This window comes from Cyprinus carpio, chromosome B6 (genome assembly GCF_018340385.1).
Source record: "Cyprinus carpio isolate SPL01 chromosome B6, ASM1834038v1, whole genome shotgun sequence".
In the NCBI taxonomy this organism is placed as follows: Eukaryota; Metazoa; Chordata; class Actinopteri; order Cypriniformes; family Cyprinidae; genus Cyprinus; species Cyprinus carpio.
Window position 1 is genome coordinate 24,651,579 of NC_056602.1, and position 26,921 is coordinate 24,678,499.

The following is a 26,921-nucleotide window of genomic DNA, read 5'->3' on the forward strand; positions in this document are numbered from 1 at the left end:
TTTGTTTGTTTGGTTTTTTTTTTTTTCAATTAAAATTCTATTTAATTTTTTTTATTTTATTCTATTTTACGATTTTTTTTCTTTCTATTTTAATTTTTTATTGTGCTGTCAAACGATCAATTGCACACACATGCATGTATATATTTAGGAAACATATGTTATGTTTATATATTAATAATAATATAAATTATATGCATATAAACATAAATATACATACATACATATAAATACATGTAAATATTTTTTAAATATATACTGTGCGTGTTTGTGTGTGTGTATTTATATATACATAATGAATATACACAGTACACACACATTTTATGTAAACAAACTTTTATTTTGGATGCGATTGGATGCAATTTAACCGTTTGACAGCACTATTTTTTTCCATCATTTATATATATATATATATATATATATATATATATATATATATATATATATATATATATATATATCAAATAAGGATACTAAAGATTTCTAAACTCCAAAAAATCATCTGCATTTTTGTCTCTCTCACTAGGCCAGCAGAAAACAAGCCTGGACCAGAATGTAAATTCAACTTGGAAGCAGACAAGTAAATCCATCGTAGTCAAGTCCAATCCAAAACCACATAAAATAAATAAATAGAATAATGATTATGCTGTTTACCTTAAACAGACGGAGGATATTAGCCACCATTATAGACACGGAACTGGACGATGCTCCAATGACACCCACCACCCTTTCTGGCTTGGTAATGATGGGCGATCCTCCACCTTGGCACTTCACATCCGTACCGTCCTTTTCGATGAGCGCCTGGACAAATGTGAGAGACTGTTCCAGAGCGTGAGTGTCTCGCGAGCATGTGTCCAGAATGCGGGCGCCCAGCGTGATGTTTGGGAGCAGTTCATGGTCATTATTGATGCGGTCCAGAGCAAAGAGCATAGCTTCCAGACGATGGATCCCCTTTTCCTTTTTCAGCTCACCACAGGGTTTGCCCTCGTGACCCCGGGCGTGAACTGGAAACAGGCCGCCCAATGAAATATCCCCATCAATCCGGATAGAGTTTAGATGGGTGTGGCCTGGACCTTTGGGCTTTGCAGCCAAAGCAGTCAGAAAGAGGTAGAGAAGGACCAATGCTGAGCCCTGACAGTGGCAGTTGGTCCATCCAACAATTTTGCCCATGACTGAAGACATTACAGCAAGCTAGTTTCAACCAAAGCGTGTCTATTTTTAGATTTGAGATGTGTCACAACTGAGTTGATGGGTCAATGGAGGCACCCTTTCCCAGGGCACAATCTTTTAAAGTTCATAGTTATGTCACGTAGCGATGGGTTTGTAATTGAATGGAATGCTCATCAGGTTTTTTAGGCAGCAGTTCTGAGTCAATCCACTTTATCTCCTGTCAAGGAACTTCCTCTAGAGTCCTTTGATGAGATTAAGGGTTAACCGTACGTCTTTGGTCCCTTGCTCCCTCTAGGTTTTCAATCGCCCTGTCTCCTAGTGGAGGAGGTTGGGGGTCTTGTGCTGCGAACACAAAGCTTCACCCACCTGTGAGCCTTCCTGGAAAAAAAAAAAGATATGAAGAAAGGAATGAGTAAGCACCACAGAAAGGCTATACAGGCAGATGTTTCTGTGTTAGTATGGGCATTGCAGGACTTATGTTCTTTCCCTTAAACTTTCCTTTGCAGCATCTTACTGAAAACCTGCTTGCTTTTTCTCACATGCTCCCTCTCTCTCCCTCTCTTTAGTTTGAATTTAAAATGTTGCTATGGGCTCCCAAGGTCATGAGAAATATGCTTTGGCTCCCACATGTCTCTTTTCAACATTCTGAATGAAGGAGCTGCATTCCAATGAAGAGCTCCGATCCAGCGAGAGAGAATTATCTATGTAATGAGCTGTTTTCGTTTTCCCCCCATCTGAAATGACAAGCTCTGATAAAGAAAATGAGTTGGGTTGATGAAAATTGTTCTGCACACACCATATACTGACAAAAGGCAGACCTTTTAATCTCTAGCTGCAACAGTCACCGCAGGATATTTAAGTTCTCAGAAAGGATTGTTATTTGGATAACCTCGAGGTCATTAATTACTTGAAACGAGATTTAATTTGAATGACACTGATATCGATGTGAGGACAAGTTACTTTCCACAACTTTGACATTCACTGTTATCATTACTCCCTTAATTGTTGCATAATTGGGGTAAAATTTACATACTGCAATATTCCATTAGGCTTCTGTGTTTTCAGTATGCATGTGCATATATTTGAGCTGCTGATTCTTTTGAACAGGAATTTTGCTTTAATGGTGAGGGACAAATACAGCAAAATGATCTAGCCATATTTTTAATGCCTACACATCATTGTTCTCATGCAACGTCATGATTCACGGCTTGACTTGTTTTTACCTCCTCCAGCATGCTGAAGATATATTTTCATATGTATCTATTATTTTGAGTTATACATAGCATTAAAATCTCCCTTTATATTGCTTTTTATGTACAGTACTGCATATTTTTAAATGATCACTAAATGCACAGTTGCAGCACTTTCATAAAAATCCTGTGCATTTCTTTAAACATGGATGCAGTTTAAGCAATTCTTTTCAAGCCTTGATCTAAGCAAATCGTTTTTGCACAGTTTGGTTCACCTCACTTATTTACAAGGTGACAGAAAAATCTCAGAAATTCTCTTTTATGCCTTTGTAAGTCTAACTGACCTGCTCTCATTCTATCTAGATTTTTTTTCTTATCTCTTCCTTTCTTCCCACCTCTTCCCATATTAGTACACTATACAGTGGCTCCACACTTCTCCTCCTGTGCACAGGCACTTCAAAGAATTACAACAGGGCCTCTGAAGTGACTCTGAAATGCTTTTTCAATGTTGGCAAATGTGCTTTGATATTAAAGAGTGAACTGGGGAATCCTTCCTCTGGGAAAATAAGTTAGTGTGAGAGACCACGGTAAGGCTGGAAGCACATGTTCCATTCTCCCACACTCACAAGGAAAGGGAAAAATTGCCAAACACGTGAGAGATGGAACACAGCCTAGATTCAAAGGTGTTTGTCTTGAATGATTTGCTGTTAGGTGTTGTTAACAGTGTTAGGGAGTAACTAACTAAAAGTTGCAATGTTCCCAACTCAGCTACATTTTTCAGTATTGTAGCTTTTTCCAGAATTGCAGTACTCTTCCTAAAAAAGAAAAAAAGAAAAAAGAAACTGTAATGTTATATAATGTTTTTTCTTCTTCTTCATATTGTGCATGCACAAAAAATATATATATTAAGCTTGACTGTAGCTTGAGTTAAGTAGCTACAGCACCAAGTAACTTCCCCAACACTGGTTAATAAACTCCCTTAGTTTTTTAAGGTGAAGTCAAGCTTGTTAGATGGCTGTTGATCCATATAAGGCTGTCAGCATGATCTGTGATCATTGCTGTGATTTGCGGGGAGTGTCAGACCTACCACAGAAGTTAATTTAATTCATTAGTTAAAGTTAATTGACACTGCATGGCTGTCTGAGGATGTAATGGAGATATAATAAGCACTGAGAGTTTCTATCGGCAATAGGCTTGGAACCGATAGTGGATAGCAGTAATTACAAATTTTTGCTCTATTTGAGGTAATTTACAGTTATTTCAGATCTGGAGTGCTAGAAAAAGTTTGGTGTATTAATTAGAATATTCAGAATTATTGAAATGTTGAAACCTTGTGTTTTGGAGTTCACATCTATTTCTTGCCTTTAAAGACGCCATTAATTTATTAGAAATAGTACTAGTTAGTAATTAGTTTAGACTGAGAAAAAATGCCCACCAGGTCTTTTGCGGGGATCAGTGATATCTGAAAACTACACTTACAAAAAGCAGCATGGTAATATATCATGATGTGAGTAGGGTTTTTTTATTATTTATTTTTTTTATATATGGACCATGTAAATACCAAATTATATAGATATTTTAATGGCAGTACACACATACACACACACAGACTTGCTTTCATATAAAAAATCCAAAAATTCTTAAAACAAGTGTATTAAGTGTATTTTTGTCGTAATGCACTGCCATATTTTCTGTTGTTAAAGGGATACTCCACCCCAAAATGAAAATTTTGTCATTAATCACTTACCTCCATGACGTTCCAAACCCATAAAAGCTTTGTTCGTCTTCGGAACACAATTTAAGATATTTTGGATGAAAACCAGGAGGCCTGTGACTTTCATACCTTTTATGGACTTTGACACTGTTATTTACTTGGCAGTCTATGGGACAGTCACAGGCCTTCCCATTTTCATCCAAAATATCTTCAATTGTGTTCCGAAGACGAACAGAGCTTTTACGGGTTTGGAACGACATGGTGGTAAGTGATTAATGACAAAATTTTCATTTTGGGGTTGAGTATCCCTTAAAGTTTTCTATGCTAAAACATTTAAAAAATCTGCTAGTTCAGTTCAACAAAAACACAGTTTTAAAGATACATTCTTTAAAAACTAGTATCAATATATTAAACAGTCTTGCTTCTCAAGTCAATTTAATTTGCTTCATTGATTTTTATATTTTATCTTGAAAATTAGCCTTTTTTGTAAAGGTGCACTAATCCATGAAGTTTAACCTTTTATGGCTATTGAATATACATTTTGAACGCTAAACCATTACAGCCTTGAGTCTCACACAATAACCGTCCACTTCTAAGGTCACGCTCTTTCTGAATAACATTAGACTAGACAACATTTTTGAAATACTACTGAACCTTTATAGTTTTAGTTGAGGTTTTGAAACTGCACACTTCTAATCAGTACTGTAAATCACATCTTTATGTCATTCTGAAAGATCTGCACTTGTCTACATCATCCCAAAAGGTCTCCAGCAATGGGTTGTAGTGCATAGCTTTATTGCTAACCAAAGTCACATTAGAGCCAGTAAGTAAGCAATCATTAAATTCCTTGAGAAAGAGGGAATGGTTGGAGTAGACACAGTAAACACTTTAGCTTTATTTGATGTCTATAGGATGGGAAGATTGTCGAAACAACATCCACATACTGGCAAAAGTAAGCACACACGGCACTGCAAAATCCTACAAATGAGAAAACAACCAGGTGCATACTTTCTTGCACACTAGATAATGTTGTCATCTGTTTTCTCAAAACACAGAGCAGATACAATGTTAAAGTGGATGAAAACAAAAGAATCACACCAAAATTAGCACGTTAGCGCTCCTTAGATAGCAGTTTAAAATGATTTGTATAGGAAATTCAGTAACTGGCAATAATATTTAGCCGTTCTAAGTACACTTATTAAAAGTTATTTCCAATTTCAGTAAGCCTACAGTATTCTACTTCTTAATAACAATCCAAGTGTGTGGAAGCGCTAGTATGCATACTGTAGAATACCAACCTTTAGTCTGCAGGCTGCCCAAGGGAGCCTCCACATAGCAACAGGCTAATAAATCTTCGCTGGTGCAGTGTGCCGCAGAGAAATGCCATTGTTCCTCATATACTATCTGATATCATACTCAAGTGTGTGCTCAAGGAAATATTAGATATGGCAATTATAAATAGCACTAATGAGATCATTATCTGTTTCTCATAATGCTTTACATATCAGACTCCACCTCCAAAACTCTTAATGCTAAGCCATTGCTGTTGTGAAAGGACAATTACTTATCCTGCACTGCAAAATTAGAAGCACAAATTGCAGTCTCACTGGGAATGTTTTTATGGCGTACATATTCTTGATCAAATTAACCCATCTGCACAGTCTCGGGGAAAGTCTCATGCAAAAAAAGCTGCAGAATCTGGATCACACCGCGCCCACACGTGCCATTCACGGCTTTCTTTTTTAAAGCACCTTCTTGTCTGGGCTTCTTTAAGCATGTTGGGCTGACACCATTCAGTCAGTTAGAGCTGTAATTGATCTTAAAGGAATAATCTCGTTCCCATCTCTTCTAGACAGGAGAGATGTGGGCCACAATGGGAGGAGGTGCCATGGAAGAGCTCTTATTCTGGGAACGGATCTTTTGTAAGAAGACTGAAGGTGACATGGGGGTTCAATGCAAACCCTTTGGAGTGGAGAAGTAATTTGGACCTGATCATTCACCACAAATTCAGTTTAATCAATGTAGAGTGAATCAGACAGGCTAAGGTCAGACCTATTTTCCAATTTAAAGCTCAACCAAGGCTTCAGTTTGAGTCTCAGAACAGATAAAAGGCTTACACAAATAAAGTGTGTGTGATTAGCAGAGAGGAGAAGATGGAGATATTGAAACACAACGTGAAGAGACTAATGGCAAAATGAAAACCCATTCGGTCCCACTTTAAATTAAGTGGCCTTAACTACTATGTACTAACATCAAGGTTAGGTTAGGGTGGTATGGATAGGTTTGAGTAAGGGTGGGTTAAGGTGTAAGGGATGGGGCAACAGTGTAATTATAAATGTACTAATTTATAAACTAAGGTAATTAGATGTGGGGATTTTAAAAAATATAAGTACAACATAAAAGCATGTACAGTATGTACACAATAAGTGCATTGTAACAAATAATTAATTTAAATGTAAGTACATAGTAGTTAAGGCCACTTAATATAAAGTGGGACCAAGCTGGACCATTGACTTAGTAGTCCCCGTCAATACTTACTAAAGCCAGTCCTTAAATGAGTTTGATTTCTCAGAAAAATTGGCAAGGTTAGACTGCAAAGATTACCAAGAAAGGTGGTGTCCATTTATGGTTTTGCATTATTTTGCATTATTTCATGCAAGTATGTCGTGGTCATATTTCATTCCGAAACCAACAGAACATCTATAGAATAAAGTAATAATTTTATTTTATTTATTTATTCATTGGAATGGAAGGGTATATACTTAGTATTATGTATACTTATAGTATGTAGTACTTTAATGAAAATTAATGTTCATGAATATCATGGTCCTAAAATATTATTTTTTTATTTCCTTCTGGTATGTTACATGGACCAGAAATGTCAATGTTAATGTTTTTTTTTTTTGTTGTTTTTTGTTTTTTTTTTCATTGTTTTTTTCATTGTTTTAAAAATTATCAGACTAAAAACAGAACATGTTGAAATGACATTCAAACATTATCATGTCAGTGCAGAATTTATTGATATTAGTTGAGCTGTTTACTCATCGTGGCTGAGACCGAAATAATTCAATAAGGGAATTTGGAGCCGCATAATCCAATGTATTTTAAACATCAGTTCCCTGTATCTGAAAATCACCTGGTTGACTCAAGGCCTAAAGAGATTCAGTCAAATTGAAACACCAATGAGATAAACACAACATGACAAATCACAAAGCTTTGTCAACTTTTCCATCACATTAGTGGAATAACAAAGCATATTATCACATCCAGATAACTGTACAGCCTACAACTGAAATTAGCTTTGGGATCAAGAGAGCATGTCAGGAAATATTGTTCGTTTGAGAGTTCCCTAAGGCTCCCTTGCTGATTTAGGCAAATATCACATAAAGTTTTTGGCCCAGGCATTAAAATGTTGCCACGATAAGCATTTTGTTGACTCGCTGACCTTAAGGGCCATTACTGTTGTCTCGTGATTGGCTGACAGGTCTTTCAGGCATGCAGATTTCTTTGTGCACTCTTCCTAGAATACAGTGGACTCACAACCACACACTGTACGAAGATAAGAAGCCGAGGCAGTTAATATTTTACTAGCTGGCTGCTAGTGAGTATCATGAGGCTTGCACCCCGCCAAAAGACAAAGATAGAACTTGAATGTGGGATGTCACAGTCTGGAAAAAGCTTTGAGACTGCATAGCAAGCAACTAATCAGAACACACACACACACAACTGCTGGGTCAGAAACAAACTCTACAGTAGGTATGCTACCGCTGAAAAGAAATGCTTGGCGAACACACTGCAAGTGCACTCCCCTGGTGTACATACTTCACATGCATACTTGTTTTCGTTTGGCAGTAACAAAGTGCTGAATGTGTTAGTATAGAGGTAGTAAGCTATAAGCATGTTAATAGTTTGCATTTAACTAAATTGATTAAGATTCTTTAAATCAAGCCCTTTTCAGTAAGATTATATAAATTATATATATATATTCTATTTTAACCATAAACTGTTTATGTAACTTTTATGACATTTATATGAATACAAAATGAAAATATAGAATACAATTATAGATACTACATTATGTTTTTTTTTTTTTTTTTTTTTCAGATTTATGTTTTTTAACAAGATTCTCTTCAAACCATCCCCTTTCAGAAATATGGACTGCATCTTTAAAATATTAAACATTATTTCATTTATTTTTGCTTTTTAAGCCTGGTCTATAAATGTGTCCTATATTTCAATTATATTTTCATATTTAAATTTGCATTGTGAATCATATAGAGAGTTTATCTTTAACTAAATCGCTCAACAAAACTCTCTTGAACCAACCCTTTTCAGAAATTCTTTTGGAAAATAAAATATTTCCAAATGTATTGCTGCAATTTAAGACTGACCTATAATGTTGTTCCATATTTATTTTATTCATTTATTTTTACCCATATATTTACAGAGAGTCATGTAGACAGTTTATTTTAAACTAAATTGCTCAACAAGATCCTCTTTAAACCAAACCTATTCAGAAAGATGGACCAAATTTGATATTTTATCATATAGTTTCACAAATCAATTTAATTTTTTACTTTTAATGTTTAATTAAATATTTATATTTACATTTTTGTATAATGTATATTTTTGTTTTCCAGTTGACAGAAGCAGGTCTATATGAGAAAGACAAAAAACTGACTGTAGTGAGTGTGCACTAATGTCTGCTATTGCTCCCCTTGAGGCAACACTGAGAATACAATATTCTCAATAGCAATTGCACTAAGTTTGTTTCTGGCCATGCAAGTGCCATCAGATTCATTGAAAGTTTGAACTGTGAGGCCAAAAACATGATGAGAGTAAGACATTTCATAAGAAGAGAGGAGCCCTGCATGCTCTAATTGAATATTCTGATCTTCAAAAAAGGTGCAAAACGGTCAACCCACAAAATTAAAGCTGTAAATATCTTCCAGAGCACATTTGGACTGGAGCGAATAACCAGATATCTTACAGCGGCAAAATGTCACAGACAGCTGTGGGACCTCCACACGGCACAAACACACACAGCAATATCACCACGTGTTTGCTGAGGCCAGTCATGGCAGAGAATAAACAGATATCTAAAGGTTGGGTGTGAGATCCTATAGGGGACGAGATAAATGTCATTTCACATTTCCTTAACCTTTGCACTGATAACAACACCTGCCTGGGTTGGAATCGTCATGTAAACGCTGACTTTGCATGCTAGGGCATAATATCCATGCACTGCATGTGACTTTATGTGTTCCAATTGTATCATCTAAAGCCCGTTGATAGCACATCCTAGCTATGAAATTGTTTTTATCCAGACTAACAAAAAAATGTTGCAGACAACAAACCAAAAAAAAAAAAAAAAAAAAATGACTTACTGTGGTTGGATCATCAAGTAGTTCTTAGGCACATTGTTAATTATTGATCAATTGAACTATGCTCCACAAAAAAAATGTTAATTAATTCAGGCTGAACTGCTTAATGCAGAGACTCCATAATTTTAGCCATATTCTACACTGAAAAAAAATACAAATCAGTAATTTTATGCCAAATCAGTGTTTTCTGACATAATACAGGTTTGTCAGGCCACAGTGATTATACAAGCTGCTATAGAGATGCTGGTAATGCTTAACAATAAGGACTCACTGGCTAGTTAACGACATTAATTTTCATGAACCAATAATAATAATACATCTAAAGTGTTTATTAATCTTAGTTAATGTTAATGTCAACTTTAACTAATGCATAATAAAAATCACAATAACATTAGTTAATGCACTGTGATCTAACATGAACATTGAAATTTTTATTAACTAACTAGCATTTAAAAGTTTAATACATGCTGCATGTTAGTTAATGCATTAATAATGTCAACAAAGGAGACCCATCCTGTAATGTGTATCAAGTATCATGCCAGCGAAACAGAAACCAAGTATCACTTGTCACATTTAGTTAAAACGAAAATTAATTAAATCTCTTTAATTAAAATAGCTTTTAATTACTTGTTGCTTTGTAATATCAGCCTCGTTCAGAATATGGTGTAGCTACTGTATTTCGGACTTTAGTTATTTGCATACATATTCCAATTGGTCTTCTTTCTTACGTATTTTTGCATACTGAATCATTATTGGTCTTCCATTTTCAGCATCAACCGTAGAGACACCTTTTACACTGTGGCAAAAAGTCTGGTGCTTTGACAGAATCAAAGCTTAAAACTTTAAACCGACTTTAAACTTCAACACTTTTCCTTCTGCTGCCTTGAAAGCAGTGGAATGATATGCAGGAAGTGCAAATCTAGTTGTCTTTGCTTTATTACAGCAAACACTCTTTTAATGTCCTTTAAAATTTAGCCATTAAAAGAGAACTAAAAAATGCTTTCAAGCTGAATATCAAATGAGGACAATTTTGCCGTGACAGAGGCAAGGAATTACATTCAAAGCGAATTTAGCACTCGCGGTATAGAGTATAACCCCCACATTAATATTTTCGATCAGCCAAGCAGCCCATTTCTTTCCTGGTGTTTTCAGATGCAGCAGAACACGCAACACTGAGTCGCACTTCGGCGTCACTAAAAGAGGAAAACCACCAACCGTCTATTTAAACTTCAAAAGGAAGCCGTGTCGGCTCTCTGATCCCAACACATTGGCACAACATTTGGAAAAAATGAGCAAATGAGGACAAGAAACAACATCAAGCAGATGTGTTTTTCTGACATGCTCATATCTCTCTTTCTCTCTTCCACACTCACTCTCCAACTGTTCTGCAGGGAAAAAGAGGAGGAGCTCTGTCATTCTCATTGCAGAGGAGCCATGCACAGCAGGAAAGTAGTTAAGGGAGGGAGAGAGTAAGAGACCTCCAGACACACAAACTAATTTACTCCACAGCTGCCTCTTCGACCACAGGTACAGTATGCAGCAGTGAGATCACCACAAAGGTCTAAGATAGAGGTGCTCAACTCCAGGAAACAGACTGTACACTGCATGGACACAGTTCCAAAATGATAATCGCAAAATCAAACACTGAAGTTACATACAAAATACATGGTCACACTTTATCTTAAGGTCCAGTTCTCACTATTAACTAACTATCAACTATGACTTTTTCCTCAGTAAACTCCTAATTACTGCTTATTAATAGTTAGTAAGGTAGTTGTTAAGTAGTAGGATTAGGAATGTACAATATGGTCATGTAGAATATGTTCTTTTATAAGTACTAATAAACAGCCAGTAAGCATGCTAATAAGCATAGTTAACAGTGAGAATTGGTCACTATACTAAGTTGTTAAAATAATATTTACAATAAATATAAATAAATTAAAGTGTTTGATTTTGCATTTACCCTTCCACAAATTAAGCCCTTTCAAAGATCTTAAATCAGAGTGGAAAATCTTAAATTTATAAAGTTATGGCATTAAATGTCACAAGCATTGCTAAAAATGAATATCTTGCTCAGTATTTTGCCTTGTTTTTCAATAAAAATATCTGAATTTCCATAAATCAAGATATATTTACCTGAGGTGCAAAATGAAGATCTTATTTTCTGAGAAATTGAACAAAAGGTTAGTTTAAAACAGTTATTTTAAAAGTTATTTTCCTTGAAGTTCTTTTTAATCAAAATATATTGATGAATATTACAAAAAAAAAAAAAAAATATGTGCTTCTCAAGTATATTTATCTTCACATAAGAATCTCTAGACATTTGCACTGGAAAACAAGACTAAAATACTGATGAATCATTTTTTTGTTGTTTTTTTGCAGTCTGATCAGATGGTACAGTACAAGTTACTTTCATATTCTAATTAAGTATAGGTCATGTACACTTCAACATTTTCTACTACAGTTTTGAATTTATTTTGGATTTGACATTTTCCTCAATATTTACACTGAAGTGCATCAACGTATCTCTCTGACAGCCTCTCAACAAGCCGCATACTCATTACATAATCCAATCTCCAGTTCAGTTTAGTTAAGGCTAATTTTATTTTGATGACACAATTATACGATTACCATTAACATCCCAAAAAGCAATGAATTGTGGATCTTTCTGAATCATTTTATTAAAATGAGACTTATTAAATAAATAGACAAAGTACACTCATTATGTATTACAAACTAATATCTTCAGCTGACAAAACAGTCATTTACCAGTTGATCTAGGAACTAATTATATTTGTTTAATTGCATTTGCTATTTTACCCTCATGTGGTGTCTCGGGTCAATTTGACCCGGAGAAGATTTTCTTTTTCCCGAAAATACTATTTAATGGTTATCGTTTGGGACTGAAACTTAGTGACTTTGTTCCCAAAGGGTATAACTACATCCAAATTTTTTTTGGGAAATTTTCTTACGTTTTTGTGGGGGTTTTTTTGTTACCTTGTTACACTTGTGGTGTTCCCGGTCAAAAATGACCGCCTATAAAAAATAGCTTATAAATCACTCATTAATACCCATATTTTCACCCAATCTTGGATTCAATCTTTTTGTCAACTTTGTTCTCTTTCAATTAGGACTGGTTTTTATATTTCTGTTTGCATCTGATTAATCGTGGGCCTCATTTATCTGAGAGTAGGCATCTCATTTTTTGAGTAAAAAAAATAATTTGTGAGTAAATTTGGAAATATGAAAAAAATGGCTACTGTTGATCACACTAGTCTACTCTAATGTTTCAACAGGAATTTTGTTTTGAAACTTTTGTTTTGTAAAAAATATGGCACATAGTCACACTTGTGGTGTTCCCGGTCAAAAATGACCGGCCTATAAAAAATAGCTTATGAATCACTCATTATACCATATTTTTACTCAAAAAATGAGATGCCTACTCTCAGATAAATGAGGCACACGATTAATCAGATGCAAACAGAAATATAAAACCAGTCCTAATTGAAAGAGAACAAGTTGACAAAAAGATTGAATCCAAGATTGGGTGAATATGGTATAATGAGTGATTTATAAGCTATTTTTTATAGGCCGGTCATTTTTGACCAGGAACACCACAAGTGTGACTATGTGCCATATTTTTTACAAAACAAAAGTTTCAAAACAAAATGCCTTGTGAAACATTAGAGTAGACTAGTGTGATCAACAGTAGCCATTTTTTTCATAATTTTTTTTCATATTTCCAAATTTACTCACAAATTATTTGTTTTTTACTCAAAAAATGAGATGCCTACTCTCAGATAAATGAGGCCCACGATTAATCAGATGCAAACAGAAATATAAAACCAGTCCTAATTGAAAGAGAACAAGTTGACAAAAAGATTGAATCCAAGATTGGGTGAAAATATGGTATAATGAGTGACTTATAAGCTATTTTTTATAGGCCGGTCATTTTTGACAGGGAACACCCCCAAGTGTGACTATGTGCCATATTTTTTACAAAAACAAAAGTTTCAAAACAAAATTCCTGTTGAAACATTAGAGTAGACTAGTATGATCAACAATACCAATTTTCTCCAGATTTTATTTAATATTTCCAAAATTATTCCAAAATTTTAAAAAAATTACTCAAAAAATGAGATGCCTACTCTCAAATAAATGAGCCCTATGAATATTCAGATGCAAATCAAAATATAAAACCAGTCCTAATTGAAAGAGAACATGTTGACAAAAAGAATGAATCCAAGATTGGGTGAAAATATGGTATAATGAGTGATTTATAAGCTTTTTTTTATGGGCCGGTCATTTTTGACCGGGAACACCACGAAAATAAAAAAAGCCACCAGACTATTCTTAAGTTTAATTGCATTTGCTATTTTATTGTATTCCGGTGGACTGTTGCTTAAACAAAGCTGCAATATTTTCTCCACGGTAATCAAAGCGCACTACTGCGGCCATCAGAGCATATTGACTCGTCTGTCAAAAGTCTCGGAGGTCTGCCATGCAGAACAATGCCCTTGCATCAATAATGCAGAATGCAGGCTGCAGAATGTATGTTGATGAACGTGATAAGACTCATCAATTATGCAGTGGTTCTGACCGGTGCATTTTTCCGCTCGGTCTTTTTCTGAGTGGCGGTATCCAATCTGTGTACTGGGTACAAAGTGTTTCGATTCAATTGTCAGTTTCTTGTCACACGGCAAGATGAGAAAACGGTTCCAAATGCTTGGTGGTCAATATTGCTGCATTTCTGCGTGCACCTGCAGCAGCTGTGGCACTCAAGGTAGGAGAGACGCGGATGTTTGAAAGCCAGCATTTCGGATAATCATGCCTTTTAACATAGAGTCCACACCTGATAAAACAGCCCGGCTTTTTCCCTCAAAAATTAGCTGTGAGCCTACAGGAAAGTTTTCTGCCTTTGAACGTCTTTACGAATCTAGAAGGATAAGGAGAGCGTTGTTGTTTTCTGAAGGCATTTGTTGTTGCACTTCCAAAAGTACGAATTGTGCCTTTAAGATGTGCAAATTACTGTGAGTCTCTGCATCAGAATAAAGAGAGGAATGCTCTCATTAAAGCAAAAGGCAACTAATGAAGGAATGATGCAAAGAGGGAATCATCAAAGTTAATATAGGATTGGTCTAATGAGAGCAAAAGAGCAAAGCAAGGTGAATATTTTACCATAACAGTCTAATTAAATGCACAAGTGATCAGCCTAAAATTAATTAACCTAATTATGTAACAACTAGTAGAGAGATGTTGTTTTGTTGTTGTTTTTTTTCAATGGAGGAAAAATCCCTCAAGGCCATTTGTGAACAATGTGAATGTCCAGCCATTAGAATAGTGCATGCATTCAATAACATTTCAATCAGTGTGACTTACAAAGATCACAATGATTTTTAAATGTTATTTTAATAAATGACAATAAATAAGGGGTCAGATAATTAAAAAATAACATGTTTCTTGATCTTTAGAAATAGAAATTAGATTTAACATATGACACACACAATAACACAGTTTTGTTTTGTTTTTTTTACAAAAAGGACAGGGCACCACCATTAATATTAGATTGGGCAGCAAAAACATGACCAGTATAACCAACATGACCAGTATAAGTCAGTAATGTGATTTATTTCACACACAAAGAGGTTACGTGACATCCTAAAAATATAGTATAGAAAGAGCCTGATTAATTCTAAAAGGTCATGTACAATTAAAAATAATTTCAAAAATGTATTAAAATTGTCAATTACTAAAATTAAATCTTATTCAGTCAAATATGCATAATAAAATTTGGTGCATTGTGATTGATACATAATTATACAAGACATAATTCTTAAATCCAGAGATGGGGATGAATATGGTGATGTAAAATAAAATGATCATTTAAAAAATGAAATTCTATCATATTTTACTTTAATGTTGCTTAAATCTCTTTCAGTCAAATATGCATAAAATTTGGTGCACTGTGGTTGGTTACAAGATGTAACTGAGAATGTTAAAAGTCAGAGATGGGGTGGAATATGATCATGCAAAACCAATATGATAATTTCAAAAATAAAAATTGTCATAATTTATTTAAATGTTGCTTAAATCTCAGTCAATAAAATATGCATAGATTACATTTGGTGCATTTGGGTTACAAGACTTGTGAGAATAATTGCTGTCATGTACTGAATTTGAACACAAAATAATAACCTTCAACCTTTTCCTCAAATTTTATGGACTACTAATGTGGTGTTCTTCATTTTTGGAGCTAGATTCTGCTTTAGCATTTTGCGAAAAAAGAAAGAAAGAAAATCATGCATGCGTTAAGAATGACATGAAGGTGAATAAACAATGACAGATTTTCATTTTGGCTGAACTGTTTCTTTAACTATTTTTTGAGTGCAAAACACAATGACAACATTATAAGTGCAAAAAAAAAAAACACACACACATACAAATAAATATCTCCCTTTTACCACTCAAAATATCACCCTTTTAAATGCATGAGTAGCTGATGAGTGATAATGAAAATGAATTGTACTAAATACAAAGATGGCTAACTCTCTTGTCGGGGACAATTCTTCTGTGAATGAAGGGTTTGTGATATTATGCATGATCTGTCTCTCTGCAGCTGTTTGATTTCCCCTGGCTCTGAACTCAGTGAAACACTGGTGCAATTTGTCAACTGAAAATACAGCCTGAAAGACATCTACACCAGTGAGAGACTCCAAGTCACTCCGCCGCCTTGCTGAGATGTCGTTCTCCCGAGGAGCTGGGCGAAATGAATGCAACACTTATGAAAATAGAACTCTCAACTGGGCTACATGTCAGACAGTGAGCTGGTTTATTTTGGGGAAGCTAGAGCCATTCAGTTCATCCTAGAAAGCTCCCAAGACATACTGACGAGGCCAGCGACAAACTACCTCAGGCCCTGTATGCTAATTAGGCCCTCTCGCGAAAAAGAAGCGCTCTCTTCACGCGGCTAACTTTTATTTTAGTGCTGCACTTCAAAACCCCAGATACTGAGAGAATCAATTAAGACAGTGCAGTACAGAGGACATGAGATGAAACGGGAGGAGATTCCTGACCCAGTTTCAGGTACTCCAGTGCAGAGATGAGCATCTTTACAGGCCTGAGGGAAAATAAAAGGGTGCGAATGTGAGAGGAGTTAGAAGCCAGCAGGTCCAGGGGAGGCAGCTCTCCTCAGTAGGTGCTTTTCATTATTTTTACCAGTCACCAACCTTCCTGACTCCTCGACCTGTCTATGGAGTGCCAATTTTCTCACCTCAGAAATGGAAGTCACCTGGGTGTCCAGCAGCGCGCTATATTATAAACGAAAGACTTGATCTGCTTGCATTAGTCGTGTGGGTTCTTTAAGTGTCGTGAGAGCGGCTCCTCATGAAAACGGTGACTCTCAACCTGTTATTTGGAATAACCTCAACTCAATGTTTATTCAAAGAAGCTGTGTTTGGAAAGCCACTCGGAAAGGTGGCTTGCAGAGCTACAAGATACACTTCAAGTCATTTTCAAGCTACCCTTTTAACACTAAAAGCTAACGACAATTTAAGGGGACAATGTGTATTTTTAAAAATATACAATTATCCATTTACTGTATTTAATTCATAATTTCATCAAATTAGATTTTTGGCACAAAAACAATGTTCTTGTTTTTTTAAATAAATTAATTAGGTTAATAGTTAAATATGTGTAGATATATACAGTAACTACATAAATCTTTATAGCTATAGGGTAAATAAATATATAGTAAAAAAAAATGAATGCATCCTAATTTTTAAATGTTAGTCAAAATTCTAAAACTGAACAAAAGCAATTACATGAATATTTCAATATCATTCATTTACATGGACTGTCCGAACAAATGATTCATTTGAATGAAAAGAATGAATAAACAATTAATAACAAACTAATTTTCTCAAATAATTGCGATTCTTCAACAATATTTGACAAAGAAATATTGTGTATGCATGGACTGATTTGTGAATCATCTTTTTGAATCATGACTTTACATGAACTGTCCAAAAAAAAAAAGATTCATATGAATGAATTGGTTCAATAATACACAATGAGCTAATGCACTATTCATAAAGGCAGATGCATTTTTTGTTCTCTGTTCACTGGTAGCAAAGTTGCATGTGTGAAAAATATGACATTTAAAAAAACTATGTCACACTACTGGAAAAACTAGCTAGTTACTAGAAAATCTACACTATTTTGAACTACTGTCAAACTTCTAAAAAGTTAATAGCGTTGCTACAGAATAGAGCATACAGAAACCCAGAGCTGAATTTTCCAAAGAAGACAGGTCACGAACCATAATTCTAGCCGATTAGACTATTGTAAGTGGCTTAGCATGAAACGCATCTGCTAAATGGCAAGTGAGTGATTTGCATGACAATATCTTGATCCTGAGTAATAGAGCTCTGCTAAAAGACATAATGACAACAGATTTAATAATGATGCTTCTCGCAAACACAATCTCGATTGGTAAGTTCCGTCCAAACGGAGGGCAAGCATGGTCATCCATTTTCAGAATATATGGATAAAGATGACATTCAGACAGGCCTTTCAGGGCATATGATCCAAAACATTAATCCCTGCCATTCACTGGAATACCAAGTAACACAGGAATATTTTAGGGCTGTCTAACTCCCTGCGCTTGCTGAAAAGTCCTCGCAGTGCCTTACCATATTAAGATGAAGTGGCTTTATGTGATTGAAAGCTGTTGGTTAATGAGCCTGTGAGAGGATGGGGCGATCACAACAGTGCATCTATGCTGCTGGTTTCTCGATAATGGCATCGACACCAGCGGCTCTGGTAATGATCCAGGACAAGGTGAATGAAAGAGAGTCTCACTTAGCCACTCAAAGTCCAGCCGAATCAGAATGACTCAGATGTTTGTCTTGAAATATATAAAGATTTATTTCATTTTCATCATTCAATTCAATCTGCAACCCAGACGCCACCATTGTGAAGGGAAAAAGAAAACAACACAGGTGCAGTACTGAGAATAAAACAGTGTTTTGGGTTATTGGAACTGGTGGATTGTAAATATAAAATGTCAAAAGGTCAGTGTCTCCTTGGATAGAAGTGTTGTGCGCTATTCTGAACTGAATTTGAATTGAGATATAGCAAACATAGGTGAAATATAGGAATATCAAATTAAAGCGAAAACAGAGAAAAGTGACTTTGATATTAGAAACTATTTGTTTAACATAGAATCTTCTGGAATGGATTCCAGAAAAAAAAATATTAAACAGCAAACCTGTTTTCAACATAATAATAAAAAAAATGTTCCTTGAGCAACAAATCAAATCGATTTTTGAAGGATCATGTGACACTGAAGACTGGAGTAATGGCTGCAGAAAATTCCGCTTTGACATCACAACATAAATTACAATTTAAAATATATTTAAAAAGTATATAATTGCTGTATTCATGATAAAATGATGCAACTTTGGTAAGCATAAGATAATTCTTTCAAAAAAATTAAAACCTTACAGATCCAAACATTTGAACGATAGATTGAATTTATGTTTTATTAAAATTCAGTAAATTCTGCCTGTCATTGCCCAATTTCATTCAAATCTTGAAGACAGAGTCGTTTGGCATGACTCGTTCGTTCAGTTTGTTCACAAACAAGATGTCAAATTCAATACCAAAACACTGACTTGTTCAGCGAAGGACTGTATTTGTTCACTAAGCTTACCACTCAGTGATATGCTGCTTTTCAACCTGTCATATAAAGCTGTTTTCTCACGCTACAGTGATTCTTTGACAAAGCAGTGACACATATGAGGGAGTTTAGGAGCCAGTGCACTAAATGAGAGTGACTCATTAAAAAAAATGAATCGTCTCCAACCAAAACAGCACTACTATACATAATTCAATTGTTAATTAAGAGTTTACTTACAATTATTAGCTGTTAGTCAATGTTGTGGGACCTTCATCTGCATCCTGGCTGGTGCTTCCGAAAATAAAAGCAGCTGTCATCTGTCATTTGCGCCATCACAGCTGTGGCGACTATATATAGATGAGCTTACACTGCTTGTCAGGTTTACAGATCTTATCACACTCATCAAAGCATCTACAGACTTTGTGTCTTTATCGCAAACAGTGAGAGTGAAGTGGCGTGCCAAACAGGAGGAAAAATCTGGCAGCACTGTCAGCACACTAATCTTAACAGCTGAAATAAAACTGGTTCGATCACTGCAGAACTTCAGAGCACGTTGACGCAAACAAAAAAGGGATTGTGTAGAGGTCAACCATGTTTCAGCCAATCTTTCACCCAAGGTTGCTTAGAAAATACGGCCTACAACAGAGAAGGACAAAGAGGCTTTCACTGTTGTAGCAGGTCTGATTGCCTCAATCAACGTGCTTCCACAACCCAATCAGCCTCCCACTCAAGTCCCCGTCCAAAATCTTTGTTCTGATCCTCTTAACGAACCATTCCATTTGCTAGGTCGGACCTTGATTTAGTCCCTTCATCCACATTAAACAACTCATTGTGTAAAACTTTTAATGCGGAACCATTTTAGTATCTACTGTAGATATGGCTCTGTGTGGAGCTTAGCGACTCCCTCCGTAACCTGCCCTCTGCCACAAACCTTTACCTCGCGTGTCTTTCATTATTTCCCCTCTCAGATGCTACAATTTTCTACTTAATCAGCCGCTAATTAAAATATGACTCCAGAGCCCCTTATGGGGATTGTTACTCTGGAAAAAACCCTCAAGGAACCGTATAACATGTCTAATGAATGACTAATCAAGGGACTAAATTGTCAGATAAACCCGTTTGGTCTAGTTTAATGTCTGGAGTGTCGCCTCTGTGGAAATGGGCTCATGTGAAGAAGAATTGACAGTGCTCTCATTTTTATCAGCAGCTAAACCCTCTTACAAGCCCTGAATAATAAGCGTGCCAATGCAAAATCGTGGGATTTCGCTGCAAACGATCTTTGTTTTCTTGACGAGTGCTTTGTTTTCTTGTGTTTCTGAAGTGACGCTGTTTAGCTAATTTCACAGTTCATTTTTATCTCTCGGCCCTGATGCTGAAAGATACCGTATTCAGGTAGCGCATTCTTCATTGTGTTCACTGTAAACGTTTGGTCCTTATGGTCTATTGGATGCATAATTCATTTTATGTGCATTGCGCCACTATATGGGTCTTATATTTCAGTGAAATGAGGGGATATATCAGAGTGATGGATCACAATGCTAGGCTCAGGTCTCTGGTTGTCATGGAGATGGGTATGAATGGTAGACATGTCAGCGTTTCATGGCGGCTTGTCAGAAATGGTGCACAAACCAGGATTATGCTCTCTCATCCACAAACATTTACAAAGAAAATGATGTATGTGCTCATGTCCTCTGATGTGAGCGAATTTCTGTCTGATGTCATTTGAACAATGGCTGCGGGGGAAAAAAAGGAAGATGCGATATGTACTTTTGTAGAAAGCGATATTCCTGACAAACATATGCAATATTCATTGATATTCTTTGATGTTGTTTTGCTGTTCCCAACATGTGGACTCAAAGTGTGGAGAAAAATAAATAAATAAATAAATAAATAAGAGAGAGCATGCTGCCTTGGCTTAGAGATATGTCAGGGATTTATCAACATTTAATGTGTCAACTGTCCACGGGAATACATCGATTTTTCTATCAGATATGATATATATCCAAAGTCTTCATGCTGTATCAATCTATTGCATTAGGGAGTGGTGAGAGAGGAAAAATGAGCGCCTTATAAACGCGAGATTCTCAGAAATCTTATTTGCACAAGGTCCCTGAAGAGAGAAAATATTATCTATCACTCACAGATCTTTTAGGACACAGGTACAAATGATCTAAATTATTATTTTTATTTGAAGAGCAGCTGATGGAGACACTATGACTCATTTAACAGAATCTAAGCTATATTCAAATCAAATGGACGTAAGATAGAACACATCTGAAACATTTTTTTTATTTGAAATTAGCATTTATAAGCATTACTCGGGAAGGTTGGAGAAAGCCTGCCATGTCATGTCAATTAATTAAATATCAGGTCTAATTATAAACAATTAAAAATTCTACTTACACTTGCTATTCTGGAAATATTAAATTGCATTCATTTTCAGAAGTTAGTCAACATGTAAACCAACTACATGTAAAAGTGAAAATGTTAATTTCATTTTAAAAATATACACCTACTAGCTATGCAAGACAAAAAGTGTTTCAAGTATTATTTCCATCACAGAATGGTATTAAACGCAGTACATACTTTGATATGTGGTGAAAATTACATTTATGTTTTTATTTTTTCAACAAAAAAAACCCCACAAAGTTCTCCTGTGTTTTAAGTGTCAAAAATGCTCATAGAAATAGCACATGTTAGAACATACATGGTTGAGTTTTATGTGGAGCCATGCATGTTATGTGAACTGACAGTGCAAATCCTTCCATGAACACTGTATGAAAACATGCATACTGATGCTGTCAAATGCAGCAGCCCAAAACTGAAAATGCAAACACTACTAATAAAGCTAAATACAATTTCAGTGAAAAAGTATTTTGTCTAAAACATGAAATGGGTGTGAGGATTTTAAAGTTATCATTAAACATGTATAGCATATTATATTATGTATGAATGTGAGCAGAATTTACTGTATAGAGAAGGCAGGATTTAAAGGGAAAAATATCTACAAAAAAGGCTTTAAAACACTGAAGTTCTGAAGTTACATACATTATATAATAATACATGAAAAGTTTCACTTGTGTGTTTAGAATAATGAGAGCAAAATCATCAAGGGACAGTTTGAATCGAAAACAAGATAACAATTTAAAAAGAAAAAAGTAGAACAAGAAAATCAATACTAGAATGAAATGTTTGCACAGATAACATTTGCTGTATAGACAGCGGTTGTCCATATACGGTGTCAATGTAAAAATAAAAATTAAATGTTTTGTTTTTTTTATGCATTGGATGTATTATGTTGTACAAGTTAGAAGTAACTGAATTGATCATTTGTAATCAATTTTAAGTTTGTTTTTTAAAGCAAGATTAGAGTGTCCTCATCACTGATAAAATGGCGATGGATGGATGGATGGATGGATGGATATCTTTTAACATTTCAGCTGTTTTTAAAACTAGAATTACACTACCATTCAAAGGTTTCGATTGTAAATATGTAATATATACAATGGGAGGAAATGAAAGTTGAAACTGAATTTATGAGTATGATCAAGCTGGACCTACAGTATGATGAACAAGCGCCATGTTTCACTGATTCACTACAAAGTTGCCATCTACAGTGAAACTGCTGATCCTTTAAATGTCACACACAAAGAGAGATTTTTCTCATCAAAATAATAATTTTGGCAACGGTAAAACCAGTCAACATTTTCTACAGCTAAGCCTTTGGCAGTGCCACGTCGCCAAGGGTTTATTCCATACAAATTCACACCTCAGACCTTTCCAAGCATGTTCCAGGAATTGAACAGGGCTTACACAATATAAATAAGGCAACAGGACAAAGGAAAATTCTCCCCTGCAAGAGCCTGTGTGTCAAAGAATTCTGCCAGGCTTTTCAGTTGCTGTTTTTAATCTTCCAGACTCCCAGCGCTTTATTCAGAGAACCACCCCTGAGGAAGCCATGAGTCCAGATGAACAGTGAGAGGTGTAACTCGGAACATCATCACCTTGTCAGGGAAAATGTGACTGAGATGGGAAAGGCTTTTTTGTGGGTGGTCAGGGCACACTGGAGCTGACCGATGCTCCTCTTACTGAGCCAGTCAATTAAAAGGGATAGTTCGCTCAAAAATGAAAATTCTGTCAGTATTTACTCATCCTCATATGGAGCCACTAAAGAAACAGGGTGATGGGGGGAAAAAATTAGATGGCAGGAAAACCTGTATTTAAATGTGTTTGTGTTTTCTCACAAAATGATGGCGTTCCCCTGAGTAATTTTGTGTTCACTCACAAAACTTATGCATTCCTCAAAGAAACTTTGCATTCACTCACAAAACTTGGGGTAATTCAATAGCATTCGCTTTCGCAAAAACATTGCGTTCCCCCATGAAATTTTGCGTTCGCTTGCAAACCTTTTTTTGTTCCTCTGAAAAACTAAGAATTTACATACAAAACTTTTGTGATGGAAATAATAAGAAGTGGGATGAAAAACTCAATATTTTTGTCAAAGAACACAAAGTTTTTTTGTATGAAGGTGATGGGGAAAAAAATGTGAAAATGGATCCAATCTAGGGCTGCACGATAAATCGAAATGAAATCGAAATCATGATTAGAAAGAAGCTGCAATTTTAATGCCTATCTTTCAGTGAAGCATGGTTCTGTGATCAGTAGTAAATCTCTATCCGAAGGCCAGATACGCCCCGCAGAAGAAACCCAGGAAATGCCTATGGACCTTTTTCACATTTTCGGATTTCTCAGCAGCGTAAGTCGTCATAATTTGAAGTCAGTTAACTTGAAGAGCAGTGAATGGGAGAGTACCACAAATATATTTTTTGCATTCCCATTTGCTCAAGTAGCAATAGAAAAACTCCACGATAGTGTTTTTAATGACTTTCAATACTGATAACGACAGTCAGAAGAGATAACAATGTCAAATTTACCGTCCCTCCCATAGACGCTGCATTAGAAATACTCTTGCATTAGCGTTAACTAGTTTTTTTGTGATTTGATGCAAAGGTAATGTAATACAAAAAATAGTGTTATAAATGTACATACATTTAAAAAAAAAATACAAGTATGAAAAACTTTCAATGATTTATGATGCTGATGACCGTTGTGAAAAGGGTCCATAGTGGTTGATGAATAAACAGAAGATTTAAATGCTTTCATTGATTCAACGTGACTAATAAACACATGACTATGGCAATATATGGTTTATCTGAGTTCTTATTATTATCATTTTCATTATAATTAAGTATATCTATAATGCAATGCTAATCGACGCAGCCTTTATCACTGCTTAGAATACTATGAAATATGTTGCATGCCTTATTCTGTGCAAGAAGCCACATCATCTCACAGAAGGATTTATTTCAAACACTTGGCTGACGTTATGACGTGAGTTTGTAGTAAATACATGTTATTAAATGTGGTATTTTCACATGCTTTTAGATGGTGCAGCATTTACTACACAGAGCCTTATAGTTCACTGAGAACATGCGCAAACAGCTGTCATTATCGCGAACGATTTCTTCTATTTCATAATCATCTTTCTGTGTTCCACAGAAGAAATTAAACCAACATGAGGGAGAGGCAATGATTCATTTTGAGGTGAACTATGCCTTAAAGGCTTCTCTGTGTTACTATTTTGTTAAATTCACAGGTCAATGGAGACAATCAACACGGATTAAAAGTCAAAAGATTTCATCATTCCGAAGCATGTTTCATGAGCTAATATTTCATAAGCCAATAAAAATGCATAAAAAATTAAAACAACTGCCAAGGTGATGCGGTGGTATTATGCATCCTCGCTAAGAAATCCGAAATCTAATTAAATTTTAATGAAGAGTTCATTGAAATCAAGTCCCGCTCTGTTTCTAGTCAAAGGGACTTAGAATCTGCTCGTTGCGCAGTCCAAACCTTCAACTCCCGTCAGCCTTTGTGCCGCACATCGTTGGTGACAGAGATTTTCCTGTACTACGGTGTTGCCACCCACGCAGGGCCTGTTCCTCGAGCCCTCCGAGGGCATCAAAGGTCGGGCCTCTGAAGACGACTGCTCCCACTCTAGCTGTGCCAGTGACTGCCTCCGTTTCGCTCCAGTTCCCCAGCTGTCTTGCTCCTACAGGCCTGTATGAGGGGGTTACTATAATGCCAGCTGACATTCTGACAAGCATGTGATTGTTGGGAGTATACTGGGAAGGAGGAGGAGGGCGCTCGCTCTCTCTCTTGCCGGGACCTTTACAAGTCTTTTAAAAGCCTGAAGAAATGTTTGGTGATGAATGCAAGCCTCAGAAATGGCCGAAAGTGCTGACACGGCAGGGCTGGAACAATGGAAGCTTGGCTGGATTCCTGGAACACGACGGCTTCTGCAGTTACACCTGGTGACTCATGCATGCGCTCCTATGGCTTTAAGCAGTCGCTGTCATCTGCGTTAAATACAACAGTAATCGATAGATATTTAATCATCTTTAATGATGATTATGCTAGTCTGTTTAGTATTCTCTGAAGCTAAAGGTCTAGCATAACCTTTGGTTTTTAAAGCTGACTATGCACATCTTGCAATGTTAAAATATCACACGTTAATATGAAAGCAAGTGTAAACACCATCTTTGTGGCACTGTGTAAACGTTGTGTTATTTATCTGAACGTGCTGACCATCCCAACATAACAACATAACTTTGGACAGGATTTTTTGCAAAGAAAACTAAACAAAACATGACAGATTAATCTGTGGTCTCAATTTAAAGAAGACACTTGCAATCTGCATGATTTACAGCATTGTGGGGTCCAAGTCATTTTGCATGCTCAAAGCCTAGCATGACCGCAGATTTAATTATTAAATATTTCTGAAAAAAAACTATAAAAATTCTCAGAAAGTACAGTGGCCTCCATTGGAAACTTTAAGCTACACTTGTATGAACAGTACAGTATGAATGTCATTTTATAAGATATATAAAAAAATAAATTAACCCTTTAAAACCTATTGTTTCATATTCATTGTATCATATCTTTTAGTAAGCAAAAGGCTTTTTATTACAATTCTGAAATGTGTGGTGCATGTCTTTTTTGCTGCAAAATCTTTAATGATTATAATTAAGTAAACGTGAGAATAATTTTTATATTGCTAGTAGCCTTACACTTACTCAACTGGAGAAATTTCTGATCATAAAACTTTGATCATTATCATATTAAAATGTATCAAATAAGATGCATCAGGCTTTTGAGAAACAATTTTATTCATTATTGTATTGCATTTCAAATATATTTTGCTTCCCACAATTACACGCAAGTACTTAGATTTAATAAAACTGAGCATTAAAATTCCTTTTATTAATTATTGGGAGATATAGAGTGAAAACTATTAAAATATTTAAAATATTGATATGTGAAATAATATGTAACATCTTATGTAAGTTATCAGAATTTCATCTTACTTTTTGGACATATAAATAACATCTGCATTTTTTGGGGGGCCTCTGAATAAATTGTATGTTATTTTTTATTTCCTCCTTGAGTGTGAGCTTCATATTCTCCTATCATATATGAGCCATAAAACCCTGATCTATCAAATACAACACAAACATAAAACAATAAATGATTTAATAAAAAATTATTTACAAAAGATGTGAGTAATATTCAGAGTTAATGTCATTACCTGCACCTGTGATTATACTGCTAAGTGCTAAGTAATCTAAACTGTGTGAATCTGTAGGGAACTGATTTCATATATCTTAAAAAAATCACCTTGAGACCAGCTAGTTAAAAATAATTGCAAAAATGTCTCTGAAAATAGT

The 26,921-nt window shown here is 35.5% G+C and overlaps 1 protein-coding gene across 2 annotated transcripts in view; it reads right to left on the reverse strand.

Moving 5' to 3' along the window:
• The window catches only part of LOC109100425 (metabotropic glutamate receptor 4-like), a 144,418-nt gene that overhangs the window by 99,394 nt on the left and 18,103 nt on the right, over window positions 1-26,921 (reverse strand). Inside the window, exons 1-2 of one of the 2 annotated variants that reach the window (XM_042726433.1) lie at window positions 19,372-19,442; window positions 652-1,545 (exon numbers count right to left, since the gene is read on the reverse strand). In XM_042726433.1, coding sequence (XP_042582367.1) covers window positions 652-1,179 — 528 coding nt within the window. In that variant the 5' untranslated portion in view covers window positions 1,180-1,545; window positions 19,372-19,442. Of the gene's footprint in view, window positions 1-651; window positions 1,546-19,371; window positions 19,443-26,921 lie in introns of those variants that run through there. The other variant, XM_042726432.1, reaches the window with a different exon arrangement.